The following is a 19224-nucleotide window of genomic DNA, read 5'->3' as shown; positions in this document are numbered from 1 at the left end:
TTTATACATAAATGATGTCACCCGTATAGCTCCACAAATAAAATTCGTGATCTACACAGACGACACCAGCATGTTCTTATCAGCAAAAGAAACTGATCAAATTATTCGCCACGCCAACGAAACCCTCGTCAAACTTGAAAAGGGAGCACAAGAAAACCTAGTAAAAATAAATGTTTACCGCTCGAAATAAAAAATAAAAACATAACAATAACAGAAAGTGTCTTTCTGAAATCAGTCCCAGTGTAAATAGTTCCCTGCATAAAAAACATTAGGTGTTATCTTTCACGAGACCATGTCCTGGGACGAGCATATAAGCGCCTTGGCAAAGTCACTCTCACAAATAGTCGGACTCGTATACAAAAACGCAAGTTCACTGCCGTGTAATGTAACGATGTTACTATACAACACCTTATTCTCTTCGAGGCTCAACTACTGGCATTTAATCTGGGCCTAAACGACCCAGACAAATCTACAGTAGTTGCACATTTTCCAAAAACGGTTTTTACGCGCTGTTCCGAGTGTCCCGGTGTACTTTCCCTCTGCACCTATATTTTACACGTACAATGTATTGCCTGTTACTAAGACTTATGATGACCGCCTATGCAAACAGTATAAACAAGACCTGAAAAATAATACCGGGTTTTTGGGCTAGCTAGCAAGCCTGTAAGGACACTCCACCCCATATCGCACGCGACATTTTGAGAGACCGAAAGTTGACACATGTAGGACAACGTACGGACTACAAATGTTAAAAACAGGCTGCCCAGAGTGCTTAATACATTGCTTCAGGGAAACATCGAACCTGAAAAGATTACTTTCAGGAAACTTCGCGAGTACTTTGGGAACTGAAAAACGAAAACAGAAAAACCGTCTCACTAACCGTATACAGTCAAACCCGGCTATAACGAACCCGGCTAGAGCGAATTATACTATATATCGAACAAAAATAATTCAGTTACGGAAATACATGGGAAACATATTCCTTTTACCGAAGTTCACATCCGATATATCGAACTCTACGTGCCTAGAATGGCCGCTGAAATGCATGGTCTCGGAGCGGTGATTGAGATGTGGATTGGCCGCGACCACGGAGCAAGAGCCGCGTCTGAGACATTGCGCCTCGCACGGAGCGACGTGACGCCCGACACTTTCCGTAACTGTTTCCGACGAGAGGGACTCATGACGGAACCCACCCAGTCAACTCGTCCGGACCAAGACAGCAGCATTGGTGAACTGGGGGAAGAGCTCGCCAATGTTCCCGATGATGTCGCGAGTGAAAGCCGTCCGACGCTTATAATGAAGCGCTTTCGGCAGTCCAAGTGCTCCGCCAATGCTTCTTCGATTTTGGAGGACGCGGACTCGAACCGGTGCAAACAATGTTTCGTGTAGAGAATGCTATGCTAGTTGAAGCCGCCAAAAAGAAAGTGAAAACAAAAATCAGTTCAGGTGGAAAGTAGCTTTATTACTAGCAACAAATGGATTACTTTGGGTATGGTAATGGCTACTTTACTGTGTTCGTTTCTGCATGCGGGGATGGTGGAGCTTGGGAGGGGCAGGGAGGAGGGGGGGCTCCCGTGGATTGCGAACTTAATTGTAACAATAGGTTCGTTATAGGCGGGTTCGGCTATATCGAACTATTGGATATATCGAACTTATCGCGGTGCATATTGCAATTCGCTATAAACGGGTTTGACTGTATTTTTGCTACTATATTTACGCACCTCTGGCTGTATAACTGGTAACTGTATAATTGTCGTCAACATGAAACTGTCTTTTTGAATGGTGTGGTAGAAAAACTGCCAGGTAGATGGTAGAAAAACTGCCAGTTTACACCGGGGGCCACAAGCCGTCGTAAATAAGCGCATTTACCACGGTTGTACCTCTTCACAAAACGCAGTATCTGGCTGTGATTACTGCGTTTGTCCTAATGGGAGTATTAAAAACTCCCACGCCTCCTCCATTTCCTTCTCCTCCTCCTTCACCCCTTCCTCCTCTACGCGTCCTTACAAAATGGCTGCCAGTTGCTGTCGTGTGTCGTGTGAGCTCCAGCGTCCCCGAAAATTTATTGCCAGTGTGAACTTGCGGCCGCACGAACGAATGTGAAGTGCTTACCAACAACCGAAGCTCGTCGCCAACATTGTGGAACCAGCCTGGACTGACGTGCGACGGACTGCAACGTCGCCTCCGTGTCACCGACCTTCGAGCCGACGGAATACGCCAGCGAGCCGACGCGAGGCCTAAATGCAGTGATCGCTGAGAGTGGCTCGTTAAAAACAACGCGGTTGTGCCTCTGCGAGGTGGTCGAAGGTAAGATTTTCACGTTTTTTATTGTACGCAACATTTTGGGAGACTTGCGCCCCTTCTAGCGTCCAATAAACTCAACGTGTTTCCCGCGCAACTGCACGGGCGATTCTCCGCCACTGGAGGTGAGCATTGTGCGTGAAAGACGGCACCATGCCCGGAACGTCATTGGGGAGGCCGAACGGTGTGAAAGCAATGCGTATTTGCGCGGGTCTCGAGCAGAATTAACACTCACTCATTCACACTCGCAAGCAGAATGAAAACTGTCCGAACTCTGGGCGGCTGTTAGGCGTTTTTGTCAGGCTGTGTCTGTGGCTTACTGGCAGGCGAGGGTGACGTTGGCCGGTCAAACGTCGCAGGGCGGCCGCTTTTCCTGAGAAGTAGGTGTGGTGCCAGCCGCGTCTGCTACGAGGAGGGTGACTGCCGCGTGCCGCCGGCGATTAATTGCTTTCACTGGAAAGGGAGAAGGTCGGGGCCCCGTGGGAGCTCTCCGTACGCTAGGCGCGTGTAACTATAACCAGCAAACGCCATTCGAGGGAGCATTCTGTAGAGTCGACAGACGACTGCTTATTTTTTTTTTTTTGAAGGGGGGCAGGCGCAAGCGTCACGCCGACCGAAATTTTTCCTTAACTTTCGGTAAGGGGAGAGAAGGGCAGTGCGGGGGGTAAAACCTGAAGCTCGTTCCCAGAACACTACACGCAAGGAAAAGAGGGAAATGAAGCATTTTGAGAAGTTGGTTGCCACAAGGGTCGCGCACCTTTTTGAACAGCAGAACACTTCGTTTTGACGAACTAGTGAGCGCAGGTGTCTCGGACAGAAGTGCATTTTTGCGTAGCTTTAAACAAACATTCAGACATTACGGAAAGTTGGACACAAGAGTGACAAGTTCAGCGTCTTTACAGTGCCGTTTCTTTCTTTTTTTTTTCAGGTGAGATGCCCAAAATGCTTATGTATTTGTTACCGCAGATTTAAAGCGTTTTGCTATCCCTCTAATGAATGTGCTGCTGTGGCTTCCAGGGGAACGTGCCAGGGGGTGCGGCAACGTCAGCGTTTGGGAGGCAGGTGCAAGCAAACAGCGCACTAACGGGATGCTGACCTCATTGTTTGCAAATGGCTTAAATTTTTTTCGTTGAGGAGTGTTGTAGTAGATAAAGTTCTTACCAAGATACCTTGTGTTCTCGATGTAGGTGTTTTGTTGATTCAGTGTTTTTATTGTCTTATTAACGTGTTCACACGTATATCGTATTCATGTAATTTTTGTGCAATAAATTGACTGTGCAGAAAACAAACTTTTCACGTTTCGCCATTCAACGTTTGAAGCGGAAAAAGACTAGAAATTACGTGATCCCCAACGAAAAATAAAAATGCGGCCTGTGCCCTTATTAAGAACTCCCAAATGCAGTAATAAATTCCACTGCAGCGCATATATATGAAGCCCACAAAAACACACACAAAAAAAAACCTCGAATGCAGGTCAACTGCTCCCAATGCGCCCCCTGAAAACTGCCAGTTGGAGGAAACAATACACTCCCAATGGTACCCCTGGAAAATCCCGTTGTAGTGGCAGTAAAATGAAACTCCCATATGCTACTGAAAAAACTGCCGAAATAATGGGAGTAAGGCGAAACTCCCATTGGAAGGAGTTTTGAAAACACCGAATTGGTACTGAGTTATGACACAAGCCATTTACTCCCATTCCGGCTTATTTGTGTTCTGTGTGTACCTAGCTCTGTTACCGGCGTAATTTGTCGTGAACTGTCTGTTATGATGTCGTGTATTGGTCTGTCATGATATGTTTCGCCGCATGTGGCTTGTATTCCCGAGTTTTGTAATGCCATACCCTTAAATTTGAATGTGTTTCTTCGCTTTACGCCCGCCCAATTTTCATTTGAGTGCGTTTTATATTGTTTATACTTTTATGTTTGATTTTATGACTTTATTGACCACTGCCTAAAGTTGCCAATGCGGGGGCCTGCGGCCTTGTCAAGCTGCCTTTATGACAGCTTTTTCCGCGGGCCTCCAGCATCATGTAAGTGTTATGTAATGCGAACAAAGGCTTATTACTAGAATTATTAGGATTTGGGTAGCAGTTGCACTTAGCACAGGGTATGGCAAGAGTTGTTGCCGTTTTCGTGCGCATGTTGTACGCATGCTCTTTTTGACGTTCATTGATGCCCCCCCCCCCCCCCCTCCTATGTAGACCCGCTAGCACGCAAGTGGGATTTCTATACTTCGCAATCCACCAATTGTTTTGCAGGGTTTCTCCTGAAGGCGGATCCGCGTGCTTTTTCATTATTCGCCATGGCGACCTCTGGCGCCATGGTTGTCCTCTGCTTCGTCTACCTTTTCGAGCTGTTTTTCTAGCAATTAGTACTAAAGTAGCCCACAGTGAAGCTTTGGAGCATTAAACCTGAAAATTGGACTCGCGGCCCACTGCTCGAATGCTGGTACGGGAATGTCGGAAACCGCAATGCGGGCCCGGCCCCGTACTCAAGGGCTTTGCAGATGCTGCATTCCGTCTGCTCATTGCAGATATTGCACCGTTTCCGAGTCGATTCTTAGTGATTGCCAGTGCTTTGTGGAAGGCCAATGTCGCCTCGTGGCCCACAGGTCCGGTCGACTGGCTCACACGGCGGCAACGTCGCCGCGGGAGTGTGTGACACTGCCACCACGGACACCGCTGATCCCTGACATGATGGCACCGCGACAGCCTGACGACGACGGTGCACCATGATGCTAATGCTGCGGCTACAGTAGGTGTTCCACATTGCACACACGACGCGAACACTGGCACCATCACGCTCGCTGAGCCAACAAAAAGCACCAATTCGATACGCCGCACGTGTACACTCACTTCGAGGTGTGCAGGTTCGCGACGAAGCTGCGGTGAGATATCTCGACCCCCTTCGGCAGGCCCGTGGTGCCTGACGTGTAAGCGAGCGCAGCCACCGTCTCTGCCGGGTCAGACACGGCAAGCTCCTCGTAGTCGCGGCCGTCCAGTTCGGCGAAACCGCTTACGCTCTCGAATCCGTTACACGTTCCCGTAACGAAGAGCCCCTGTGGGGGAGGAGGAGGAAAGATTTCAGCCTTTCGCCAATTTAAAAGAAGTTGCATCGCCTCCATGGATGAAATTTTTATTTGATTTCGGGTTTCTTCTTGTCAGGTGTAGCAATGGTAGAAGCAAAAGTTATCGAAGATCTGCTTTGGAACTATAAGAATCTCGTCTTCATCCCTGGAAAACTTGAGGATCAGCTCGATGAGCGCATCTTTCTCCGTATGCCTATTTGCTGCCTCCGAAGAGGCATCAGTCAAGCCTCGCTTCGTCTTGTCGTCACCCTGGCCACGTCGCCATCGTTTCGAAGGCAGCGCTCTTCTTTATTTATTTATTTATTTTATTTGAGTATACTGCAGACCTTCTCGGTCCAAGCAGGAGTGGTACACAGGGTATACAGACAACGGTGTCACGTTCAGAAAGGCACAGACACAATCCAAGAAAAGAAGAAAACTATTCAATTCCCAGTAGTGTAAAACAACAGTGTGAGAATGCGAAGTTCAGAATCATGCGGAAAAGTGAAATCCTATCCAAGGGAAACAAATTGCTTACAATAAATCCCCTATTCGTATACATTTGCATCTATTGTTCAAAACTTATCAATAGTTAGAGAGAACAATATCTTTAATCTTTTCAATAAAGGATTCTATTGCGTCACTGTTCACTGCTATTGATGGAAGTTGATTCGGATATGCAATTGATGACGGAAAAACCGAGTTTTTGTGAATGTTGTTGTCATTTTTGGGCAGTCGTATTGTCTTATTGTGGTTAGTTCTCATAGAATGCCTGAAAGGTTTAAGAAGATGATCTGATCTGGATATTGTGAAATTCCCATGATGAAGAAGACACGGGAATTTAAGTTTAGAGTGTATTCTCCCTTGGGAAAGACAATGAAGTTCGGCTCTTTTACGCAGATTAGTAACACCGGTGTACCTGGTGTAGTCTGAAAACACAAATCGAACTGCTCAATTTTTCCCTCGCGCAATTTTATTAATGAGAAATTTTTGATATTGACTCCAAATTATATCTGCGTATTCTAGTGCTGCTCTCATCAGGGTTTTATAGCCGCTTACCTTTACTGGAGGGGGAATGTTACAGAGTTTTATTTTTAGGAAACGCAGCTTGCCTTGCGCTTTCGAACAAATAGCAGTTATATGTGGTTCCCAATTAAGGTTGGATGTTAATGTAACTCCCAAATATTTAACTTGATCGCTTTTAGTAATTTCAAAATTGTCTAATGTATAACAAAAGTTGAGTGGTTTTTTCTTAGTCGTGCAAGTTATGGCGACGGTTTTTCTTGCGTTCAATGTCATTCCCCACTGGGAACACAAGGCTTGAATTTTTGTTAATGAGCCTTTTAGGTTAATCTGGTCCTAAATTTGATTTACTCTTGTGTACACGACGCAGTCATATGCGAAAAGCCTTATTTGAACGGATGAGTAAATGCCCATAGGAGAGTCCTTGATGTAGATAAGGAATAAAATTGGTGCTGCCGGTGAAAACAAAGCTACCGATGAATAAAGGTCACGTTAGCCAAAAGCGTTGGTAATCATCTCAGTGAAAAAGAAACGGAATTCCCAAGATACAGTACTAGTATGCCGTGCGCGTCAGTTTCACCATAGTAAGCTACTCGCCTACGAAGAAGAACCGAGATTTCCAATGTATCTTCTGCAAAATAACCATACAATTTCTCATGCAACTATGTCGGCGTTTCACGGGAGATAAAAAGAACTAGTGCGTCTGCCCACTATACGTGACAGGTCCCTTCGATTGCGGCCGGTTCTTGCATAGGGATGATGATGATGATGATGATGGTGCTTAGTGGCTTCCCCTTTGTAACGGGGTGGCGTTGCACAGCGGCCTTAGTCGTTACGCCACAGTACAATCACCTCGCCAAAAAATTTCAAAACTAAATGAATAAAAAATCTAAAATAAAATAAAAAGAAAATACCTTTATGAAATTTTTGTGCTACTCTGACTTCTTTGTTGGCACGTCTTCCAAGTTTGTTCTCTATTCTTTTCCCACCAACACTCTAACCTTCTTTTACTAGCCTCTACTGCTGTCCAATCCACTTTTCCGTTAACCTTAAAGCCAAGGACTTCCGGAAGCTAGATGGCTTTTTCCCTGAGGACTGGGAGGATACTTTTGCACTCCGTTACAATATGTCGCATACTTTCTGGCTCCCTGCCGCAGCCTGCGCACAGTTCTTCCGGTACCGGCTCACGGATAAGCGTTTTTGTCCTCAAGCAACCTGCCCGGGCTTCAAAAAGCAATGCACTCCCTTTGGTATTATCGAATAATTTTTCCCTTGTGATCTCCTGCTTCCCGATCCTGTAGATATCTAGTGACTTCTTCGCGTCCATTCTCTTTTTCCAGGTTGTTGTCTCTGTTTCTTTCACTTCATTTTTTATTGCCTTGGTCGTTTCCCCTGCGCTTCCAGGTTTCATATACTTTGTCCTGAGCCTTCTGGTTCTTTTCCTCCACTGTGTGTCCACGCGTTTCATGCAAAGATACCGTACCACTTTGGCCACCCATCTCTGCTCATCAATATTTCTAAGTCGTTCTTCAAAACATATTTTGCTCTGTGCTTCTCTCACTTCAAAGGAGGCCCATCCCATGTCTCCCTGCACTGCCGCATTTGTTGTTTTACTCTGTGCTCCTAATGCCGATCAACCTACCGCCCTCTGATTTACTTCTAGCCCTGATCGAACTTCTGATTTGACACACACTACTGCGTTTGAAAAGGTGAGTGCTGATACATTTACTCCCTTCCAGATTCCTCTCACAACTTCATATCTGTTACATCCGGGACAGTGCTCTATGCTTCATAATAAAGGCGTTTCTTTTGCCTTTCATTCTTACATGCTCGTCATGAGTTTTTAGATACGCCTGACCTTCGTTTATTCATATGCCCAGATATCTGTATTCGGTTACCCGCGGTATTGCTGCTTGTTGAAAGAAAACCGATTCGTTACGGGTGTCTTCATTAAAAACCAGAACTCCCGTCGTTCAGTGGCGTCTTCCCCGCATATATCTGTGAGCTGTTGCAGACACTGTTTGCTATCTGCTAGTAGTACTATGTCATCTGCATATATCAGTCCCGGGATATGTTGTTCCACTTCCTGTCCTTTGCGGCTATAACATAGATTGAAACCTATTTTACTGCATTCAAGCTTTCTTTCTAGTCAAGCCATGTACAGCATGAACAGCAATGGCGACAGAGGACAACCCTGCTTTAAACCTCTATTTGTGACTACCGATTCCGTGCACTTTCGGTCCTCCCAGGTAATTTGCACTTCGCTCTCATTGTAAATTCACTGCAACAGCTGTATGAAGTCCTGCCCTATTCCCTCCCGCTCAAGTATGCTCCATGGAAGTTTTCTATCTACACTGTCGTAGGCTCCCTTTGTATCAAAAAATGCTATTCATAGTAGTCGTTTCTGAGCCATTGACACCTCTATGCTTTCGGTTACGAGAAATCAATTGTCCTTTAGGCGCCTGTCTCGTCTTAATACCTTTTGTAGTTCTCCCAGTATGCTGTTCCCCTCAATCCACGTTTGTAGTTCCGCTTTTTGGCTTGCATTGCCAGCCTGTACGCCACTGAGGTAACTGTAATAGGCCTGTACGATTTGGCATTATCCCTGTTTCCTTTACCCTTATATATCATCTTCATCCAGCTCTAACGCCATTGGTACGGTACTTGCTTAGTTTTTATCACTTTTTCTATTGCTCGAATCAGTTGTGCCTTGCTTTTTGGGCCCGGTAGGTTGATCAGCCGTATAGGAATTTCATCCGTCCCTGCTGCAGTATTAGTTGGAACATTTTCTTCGGCTTTTTTCCAGTTTAGATTCTCCAACTTTAGCTCTCTATCTTGCGCATCTGAGTTGCCGCACTCCCCTTGTCTTCCTGTAGTCCTCTTTCCGTTCTTCTGACCTTCTCTTGTATCATTGAACGTATGTGAACTACCGCCTATTCCCCTTTTAGTACCTGGCCTTCACCGTTTATGACATGAAACTGTACTCCTTCGGTATTCCTCCTTAGCTCCTTTACATGGTTCCAAAACTTTCTCGGCGCATCTTTATCATTTGCTTGTATATTCGAGACCCATCGCTCTCTTTCTCGTTTCAGTTTTTGCTGTAGAAGTTTTTTTGTCCTTCTTTAGGCAGCACCAATTCCATTTCAAAGTTATTTCCTCTGCTTGCATTCCCACTCATTTGGCCTCCCTGCGCTCACTCGATGCTTGCTGTCTTTGTGTTATAGTTTCCTTGATTTCCTTGTTCCACCAGCTTCTAGGCTTTCTTTTTCCTTTCCAGTAGTTCTGTTCTTTCGCATTCCCTATCTTTCCTTGAATGAAACCAATCAGTTCGCTGTATTCCCAATCTTTCGTAGGTTGTCTCTCGATTTCCGTCTCCAGGCTTTTGGCAATGTCAGCCATTTGCTGGTGGTTTAATTTCAAGTCGTGAACCACCGCTTTTGGGTTTTGACCTTCCATTTTTCCAAAAGTCAAAGCTATCCATTTATGGTCACTTCCTAAGCTGTGGACACCTATTTCATCTATTTCCATTAGAGTGAAACGTTCCTACACTCCTTCTGAAAGGAAATTGTAGTCTATACTGGACTGCTTTCCCCCTCGTTCACAAGTAGTTTGTCTCTCACATTTATTCTCTCAGTTTACCACAGTGAGATTATGTTCTTCACACATATGTAGTACGAGTTTGCAATTGCGGCCTGTGTATCCGTCCAGGTCCTCAATGTGGGCATTCATATCTCCCACTAGAATCACCTCTCCCGATTGTCTTAACTGATCGAGGTCCCGCTTAATGGAGCCTACCAGTTCTTCATTCTTTTCTCTAACCTCACTATCCTCCCCTGACCACAGATAGGCGACTCCAAACAGCGTTTCTCTTCCCGCTATCGTGCCCATCACCCACATACGCTCTTCGCAGTTTTCGTTTACTCTGTGCCAACTGGCTCCCTGTTGAATAAGCATGCCGACCCCTCCCCCTTTCCTAGTACCTACGATTCAGTTACAGCCTTGCGATGTATATTCATGCACTACTTTGGGCTCTTCTAAATCTCGAAGAAAAGTTTCTGTACGTCGGTTTTTTTTTCTTTTTCAGGTTGACTGCGAACCTCTAACCATTTTTCCTGTGATCAGCCCCCGGGCATGTTTATGCACTTAATCTTAGCCATTCCTCGCTTTTGCTTTCGGCTAATTTTTTTCCGAAGTTGGGGTAAGCGGCGGTCACCGGGGGGGTCGTCGCTAGCCTCTACGCTCACCTGCATTGCTACCTCGTGTTCTTTTCTAAACTTTTCTGCGCTCTGTGTGCTAACTGTTGCACTTTCCTTTGCGCTGTACCTTTGACCTCGATCGCAATCGCTTGCCCCAGCCGCATTTTCACTGGGCCTGTTATTTAGTCCATCTTCCAGGTTGCTCTTGGCCCCCTTAAAAAAGCTTCCGCCCGCGCAGCTAGTCGCCTCCCCACCTGCTCCGCTACACGTTCAGTGAAATGTGCTGCGTCCCTAACAAACGCCTGGCCCCGGCCCGCACGGTGCACTTTCCAGTTGAGGTCAACCACTTCAAAATTCATTGCTTTAGCGAACGTCCAAATTTCCCGGTTCGCTTCTACCACTGCCCTTTCTACGTGGCCTCCTCTACCCTCAACATCCGGCACAGTACAGACCGCGATCTTGACGTCTTCCGAAATCGCCCTGAGTTCACTGACCCCCTTCGCCACCTGCTTCGCTATGCCTCGTCCTCTTCCCTGAAACACGTCGTTTACTCCTCCATTATCACCACTAGGTGCTTGTCTATCATTGTGTCCCACACCTGCTCTTCCGCCTTCGCCATCACTTCGTTAACCATCTTTCCACGGAGCGTGCTAGCCTTAAATCTCTGGAGCTCCCCTACCCTCTTTGTAATCACCTGCTCTGCCCTGCGGATGTTCGAGTTACCCACAATGGCGGCGCGCCGCTCCCTTGGTTCTTTTAGCTGTGCAGGCGTATTTGCTGCCGCGGCTTTTGTGCTGATTGCCTCTGCGTAGCTCTTACCCGGCAGCGACCCCTTCCCTTCTTCCACGACAGCGTTAGGCCCCTCTCCGTAAGCGCTGCTGTCATGTCCGCCCGCTGCCTCATGCTCGGCTGCCCTGACCTCCCCTTGTCTTCCCGCCTCGGAGCCAGGCACACTCGGTGCGCTTGGCCCGTGGCGTACGCCATCGATTTCCGGAATGCTATGCCTCGGCACACGCACACTTTCTACTTGCGCTAGCTTGTCTTCTAGCACCTCCCTCTGTTACCGTTCGGTTTTCAGCTCCTCCACTAACCCGTCAACCTGTACCTTCAGTTGCTCCTTCTGCTCATCTAGCCTGTCGAGCCGCGACTCCATTACACAAATACTACAGATGAAGTCCCGCCCTTCCGCATCCTCAGCTGTATGGAACCTTGTATCCTCCTATAAACACTCCCGCTTGCAGCTCACGCATTGTTTCGACCATAAGCGCAGCCTGGCGGACAAAAATAGCAGCCCTTTTGGTTACCTGTAGGCGCAGACGAGCGTGGACTTTCAGGAACTTCTCGGCGTACTGAGCTTCCGTGAGAACGTGTGTGGCGTCCCCATCCTTCATTTGGTTGTACAGCTCCTCTGTTTGGTAGAAAAGACCCGTTAAAAACGTGTTGGCTCTCCAGATGATAAATTTTTTTTATTCGTACAAAAAATCAACTGTCAAACACGCCTGATGAACCGTTACACGGCTAGCAGCGCCCTGCTGAGCCGCTGTCAAAGCATATGCGCGTAGACCTTAGGGTCAAACAATGCTGAAGAATAAAGTGGGTGTGTTTATATTATTCATGGGCTCCAAATACTTAGTGCCACGAGGAGGATAACCGTAAGCACGAATGTGAAGGTGATTGTGAAGTTTCGTCGTTTCAAAAAAAAAAAAGTGGGGATTCCTGGAAATAGTGAGCAGCTCTTCTCTTAGTCGCAATCCTCAGCGGATATCGGTGGCGCCAGCAGAAACCCAATACAGCGGCTCGAGAAATAATACGACTCAGTCAGGTGAATGTTGATGCTTGGGCAAGTTGTTGTTCCATAGCCTTGAAATCCACAGCACAAACAAGAAACAGGGACGAAAGGGAGAGCACGACACACAGGCGCCAACGACTGTGGTTTGTTGCTGCGACGTCTGGTATATAAATACTACAGAAATCAAGGCAACAAAGAAATCGACACGTAGCACGTGAGAACAAAATAACAAATCCGCCACGACATCATTGCTGTCATGTGCTTACACACTCACACTGTCTAGACAGGTCTCTACATAGGTGTCTAGAGTTATACACTGTCTAGACAGCGACAGAAGGGGCACTTATACACTTTTCTTTGTTTGCTATTTCATGAGTCTGAAAAATTTCCCTTGTCAATTTATGCTTTTTATACAATATTGCGGTACAATAGGCTCGCACACAGCACAGTCTCTACAATGCATTCCTAAACGACAGGCTAAAAGAACATAGTTACAACCTGGAAAAGTGCAAAAGCGTTCATCTAGGAATAGTGTGTAAGTGTCCCTTCTGTCCCTCTGTGAGCAAAAGAAATCACCTGTCTTGACAGCGCGTAATCACATGACGGTAATGATGTCGTGGCGGATTTGTTATGTTGTTCTCACGTGCTACGTGTTGATTTCTTTGTTGCCTCGATTTCTGCTGTATTTAAATACCAGACGTTGCAACAATAAACCACAGTTGTTAGTGAGCGCCTGTGCGTCGTGCTCTTCCTTTCGTCCTGGTTTCTTGTTTGCGCTGTGGATTTCAAAACAAGCCAGTCAAGTAAACGCCACGTGGGCTTAGAGTGGTAGAGAAAGAGAGAGAAAAACTTTTTTGTGAGGAATTGTCTCGTGGAGAATCGAAGTCCTAATTGTGGTTGAAGGTAACGGGCTCGAGGCCGGGCCTTTCCTGCACGTCTTCTCCTTGACTTAGGTTGGTAGTCCCGTGGTGAGTGGTAACACCGGTGAATGCCAATACGACGGAGAAAAAGAAACGCTACCTTGTAGAAGGGGAAAAAGTCATTGATGCGCGGATTGCTACTTGTTACTGGCTGGAGTTTTGCAGTAGCCTGTATCGCGCCGCAATTTCTCCCCTTTACTGAACTTAGCACCGTCGACCTGCCTTTTTTTGCAGAATCTTCAAAATGTCCAACCTTTGTATGTGTTTTTTTTTACTTTCGGAGGCCTCATTTTTTTTCCAGTAGCGGCTACTTTTTGGTTCTTGATGGGGCAGTGGTTTGCAGCTGAATAATTAAGCGCAGTGCGCCGCACAGCTTCCTTGGCGTGCCCGTACCCTGTCTGCGTATCGCCTCGCGTAGACCCAGCCGTGAAGGCTCGTCGTGAAAATGCCGTACCTTTCAAGTCAGCTGCCTTCGTGGTGGGATCGACGCGATGACTACGTTGTGCCGCGTTGTGATGCGCCTTCAACACGCGAGTGCGACAATCACATGATGACAAGGATAACATTCCACGACGTCTGCCTATGTGGAGGATTCGATATGACGACGGCAGCGTGCGACGAGACTACGATGACTTGCTGTGCCCTTTCAGCGCGCGACGGCTGCAGCAACAACATTGCGATAAGCTTTGATCACGCGAGTACGACACTTACACGCCCCCTGCCTTCGTGGCAGAGTCCACTCGACGACGGAAGCTCTAAACAACTGCGGTAGTATTTCACGGCACCTGTCTTCGAAGCGGGATCGACGAGACTCAATACGGTTTCACGGCGCGAGTACGGCAGCGGGAGCAGCGAAAGGAGCGGACGTTTATTCTCTGCCTATTTATGGCAGCTTGAAACTCACTCGCCTCTGGCAACGTTCCGGGACGCCCCATCAGAAGCCTGCTGATGTGCTCCTGCTACTGCGACCTTCCTCTGCGCATCACGTGGTGTTTGGTTCACCTTTGGCGCCCGTAAAAAGGACAGCGGAGCCACCATCGCAGTATTGGCAGCGGGAGCAGCGGAAGTAGCGGACGTTTATTCTCTGCCCATCTACATTGCAGGTTTGACTTGCTGTATTTTTTTTACAATTCTTCTTATTGCTGCCACTGCTGCCAGAATATTGCCTAATTTTGTAGTGTGCTGTGTGCCGGAGGTGCTGAAAATGGGTACCGAACTTGCTGATCTTAAGCGCGAACTACGAAACGAAATCAGAGCGCTGAAAAACAGCGTAGAATTCATCAGCAAGGAATACGATGTTATGAAAAAGGAGTGTAGTAAGATTACGCCATCTTCCCGTAGGGAAACCCTGAGTAGTATGCGAAGCAGCCGTGGGGTCGACTCAGGTTCCGATTAGTTTTCAGTTCGTCGTTTCCGCTGACGTTCAGCTTCGCGTGCCTTCGTTGTATCAGTAGCTTCTTGACGTAGTTTGAATGAGTGAAGGTCATAAGGCGCGTTCGTAGCACATGCTCTTGTCTCGGTTTGTAGCGCAGTTGGAAGAGCCAACATACCTCCCGTTGCGGCCAGAGAGTCGTGTGATCGAAACCGGGCGCCGCCTAACTATTTCTTTTTATAGTGGACTGCGCAGACGTCAGCCCAAACGCTGACGGGGCTGAAGAGACGCGCATGCGCAGTAGAGTGCGGACGACGGACAACGACGACAAGGGAGGGAGGGATACAGCCCCGAGCATGAGATGCTTCGCATCCAAAAGGAAAACGCCAATCTGAGGGCTTCGCACGAGGCCTTGGCGCTCGAGCTCGCAGCTTTGGAGGCGAGGGTGCATGAATATTCGTGGCGGATCACTTCCCAGGATCGGCACTCGCGAAAGAAAAACTGCGGAAATTAAGGGCGTTCCCCAGAACGACAAAGAAAGTTTGATCGAAGTGCTTGGCAAGGTTGGAGAGGCGATCGGGGATGCGATAACCAAACCGGGTGTCGAAATCTGCCCCCGTGTTCCAGTACGCCATGTTTCTGCAGACCCGAACATTGTTGTCTTCTTTCAAAGACAGCAAAAGTGACGCTGTCATTCGTAAGGCACAGAGGGCAAGATTTAAGACGGACGTCTGAGAATTTGCATCGAAGCAGACAGTACATGTAAATGAACACCTCCGCCTGAAAATAAAGAAACTGTTGGGAATGACAATTGCAAAGAAAACAGAACTGAACTGGCGCTTCGCATGGTCAATATACGGCAAGGTCTTCTCTCGGAAAACGGAATCTTCAAGGGCCATTGAAACCACTTGTGAAGCAGACCTGGGAAAGATGCGCGATACCACCACTCCCGTCCATTCCTCTCAGATAACGTAGCTTTAATACGCATGTGAGTTTTCTTCGCCGACAGCACCGCCTGCCGATATCAAGTGTCCTAGTGATGGTCGCCATGTTTCCTTCCTGCACTGCAATGCGCAGTCTGCCCGCAATAAAAATTACGATCTTACCATTTTTATAAGCGAGTTTCGTTTTAATTTCAAAGTAGTAATGCTCACCGAAACTTGGAACGCGAGTCAAGACGAAGTGTTCCGTCTGCCTTCAGGCTTGAATAGTTTTTGCTTGAATAGATCACCTCGACGCGGCGGAGGTGTCATGCAGCTGGTATCGAATGAGCTGGCATGCAGCAGGCTAGCAGATTTTTCAACCATAAAATCAGATTTCGAAGTTCTGACCTTACAATGCAATAGGTTAAGTTTGTCGGTGGTTTACAGTACACCCGATGGGAAAACGGATCAATTTAATTTTTTTCTGGAAAAGCTGCTTTCTTTTATGTCTCTGAACAACGCAGATATAGTAATAGGTGGTGACTGCAACATTGATCTGTTGCAGTGCACAAAAATATCTCGAGATTTGCTTTTGCTTCTCGATTCCATCTCGTGCAAGAATGTGATAACGCTGCCTAAGCGTATCACCTAGCACTCTGAGAGCCTTTTGGACTTGTTTGTGACTAATAAAATGTCTGATAGCATAGTATCTGGGACTATTATGTCGGACTTGAGCGATCATTTTCCCATCTACATGTTTCATAAGCGCAACGAAGCATTCGGAAAAGTAAAATCTGCTCAGAAATCACACAGTGTGCAAGACACCAGCATCAAAAATCTAGAAAAGTTCCCAAAGGAAATAGAATGAATGAACTGGAACCGAGTATTCCAATTGAACAGTGCCGACGAGGCTTATGACACGTTTATGCATAGCCTTAAGTTTGTCATAACTGCTTTAATCTAAAGACAGTACGAACATATAAAAAATAAGAAAAGCGTGGAAAAACTCTCTTTTTTCGAAGTTCATTAAAACAAAAAAGCCAGATTATTTCAAAACTTTTAAGAAGTATCGGAATTTTGTGTCGAAGTTCCTGCGTAAGGCGAAGAAAACTTACTTTGAGAATATTTTTTCTAGCTCCCGTAATCACGTCATATGGCGTGAAATAAACAAGCTCCTAAACCGTGGGTCCAGGCAGGCTGAAAAACTTGAATTATTAATCGGTGATAAAACGATACAGGGTGTCAAGCTGGCGAATAGTTTCAATACATATTTTTCAACCTTATTTCCAAGTCTTAATTGGAACAGTTCGACACAGTTTTTTGGGTGCACCAAACAGTTACTCGGCATTTTTTTGAGCCCCTTACTCCCTCTAAGATTTATTCAATCTTCATGTCCCTAAAGAATAGCACAGCGCGCGATATGGACCTTCAAAAAAAAGCGCTAAAATTTGTACTTGACCAGTTGGTGCCCGTGATTTGCCATATTTTTAACCTATCTTTATTCACGGGTGCATTTCCGAAAAATATGCAGCACGCCTCGGTTACGGTCTTGTTTAAATCTGGAAACAAAAATGAATTTTCAAATTATCTACCTATTTTTTTTATTGTCTGTAATATCGAAAGGATTAGAAAAAAAATTTGTAACCTCATTGTGTCCTTCTGTGAGAAACATTGCATTAAATGACCGAATCAATTTGGCTTCCAAAGAGGTACGTCTACAGAACTCGCCTTGCTAACTCAAAAAGAACACATACTTACCGGATTCAAAAACAAAAAAAAAATACTTTGGGCATCTTTATCGATTTGTCGAAAGCTTTTGACAAGGTAAACCATGAAATTATGCTAACCGGCGAGAACACTACGGTTTTCGTGGCGTTACTCTAGAACTTTTAGTCTTTTTTGAAGTTCAGGAAACAGTGTCAGGATCAAACAAACTAAGTTCTTCGTTCAGGAACGTAACAGCGGGAGTTCTCCCAGGTAGCATTCTCGGGCCTGTTCTGTTTAATATTTTTAAAAATGATATATTCAATATTATTGAATGTACTCATTATGCTGTCTACGCTGACGATAACAACCTCCTTTTTCAGTCTGATGACATGAACCAACTTTCGAACTCATCCAATACGACGCTTAAAAATTTGCTGAAGTGGTGTGAGGTAAACTCGCTAGAAATTAACATAAGAAAAACCAATGCTGCAGTATTTTGTAGTGCACAAAAAAACGTTACTTCGGATTTGAATCTTTAGATCCGAGAATGTAGAGGCTGTAAAGGAAGTCTCCCTTCCTTTGAAGGAAGTCTCCCAGATCTCCCTTCCGCCGATGGTATTTTCAATTGACCCCTTGATTATCACTGATGAGGGAATTCTGAACCTCTTGCTGAACGTCGATTCTAAAAAATCATGCGGGCCCGATGAAATCCGCAACAATTTTCTCAGACATTATGCGGAATGGTGCAGCCGGTATCTAGGACTGGTCTTCGGTAAGTCTGTATCTTCTTCAAAGCTTCCGGATGATTGGAAGAAAGGAAAGGTCGCACCGATACCTAAAACAGGCAATAGCGAAGACCCATCTAATTTCAGACCCATCTCACTCACTAGCACATCATGTAAATTACTTGAGCACACCATTCTGAAGCACATAACACTATTCCTAGAGGCAAAAGGCACCTTATCACCTTACCAACAGGGATTTAGAAAAGGGGTATCCACAGCAACGCAACTAACTGAAGTTGTACATGACCTCGCTTTTTTTATTAATAACCGCTCGCAGACAGACTTGATACTGCTAGATTTTTCAAAAACATTTGATTCAGTATGCCATAAAAAATTAAACGCAAAACTCAAAAGTATACTCGGTACCGGACACCTAACAAACTGGATAGAAGACTTTTTATACGGCCGCTCGCAAATTGTAATCTTTGAAAATGTACATTCAGCATGCCCGTAACATCCGGAGTCCCCCAGGGCTCAGTTCTTGGCCCTCTGCTCTTTCTTATATTTATAAATGACATAACCACAAACATTTCTTGTAAAATCAAACTTTTTGCTGACGACTGCATTATGTACCAAGAAATCAACAGTTCCAAAGATCAGGTCGCTCTACAGGAATCTCTAAACCAACTTGATAACTGGTGTACTAAGTGGCAAATGAAGATTAACCTCAGAAAAACAGTGTGCATGACCGTAACGAGAAAGAAAGAACCCATGAATTACCCTTACAACATTAACGGCACGCAACTGGTGAAAGTACATCAACACAAATATTTAGGCGTAATTTTAACATCCAACCTTAAGTGGGACTTACACATCACTCACATTATCCACTGCATTGCGCAAATTATTTTATATTAGAAGGTGTCTAAGGCTCGTACCAAAATCAACTAAGCTTCTAGCCTACACCACTTATGTCAGACCAGTATTAGAATACGCCAGCACCGTTTGGTTCCCTTATACCCTCACTAACATAAAAAAATAGAAAAGGTACAGAGGCAAGCTGTAAGATTTATCTGCAATAAATTTAAACGTAAGGACTCACCAACTAATATGCTATTGGACTGTGAACTTCGTACACTTCAGTTTAGAGCTAAACAAGCCCGTCTAAAATTTCTCTTCCAACTATAGGGGATATTCAAAAC

The 19224-nt window shown here is 45.8% G+C and overlaps 1 protein-coding gene across 1 annotated transcript in view; it reads right to left on the bottom strand.

Moving 5' to 3' along the window:
* Nucleotides 1–19224, bottom strand: part of LOC144151570 (uncharacterized) — a 123304-nt gene that overhangs the window by 76325 nt on the left and 27755 nt on the right. The window contains exons 3-4 of the mRNA XM_077682671.1: nucleotides 11891–11994; nucleotides 5156–5358 (exon numbers count right to left, since the gene is read on the bottom strand). Coding sequence (XP_077538797.1) covers nucleotides 5156–5358; nucleotides 11891–11994 — 307 coding nt within the window. The remainder of the gene's footprint in view (nucleotides 1–5155; nucleotides 5359–11890; nucleotides 11995–19224) is intronic.

Source organism: Haemaphysalis longicornis, unplaced genomic scaffold (genome assembly GCF_048455015.1).
Source record: "Haemaphysalis longicornis isolate Haplotype H1 unplaced genomic scaffold, Haemaphysalis longicornis Haplotype H1 scaffold_9, whole genome shotgun sequence".
Lineage (NCBI taxonomy): Eukaryota > Metazoa > Arthropoda > Arachnida > Ixodida > Ixodidae > Haemaphysalis > Haemaphysalis longicornis.
This window is presented reverse-complemented; position numbering and strand designations above follow the sequence as displayed.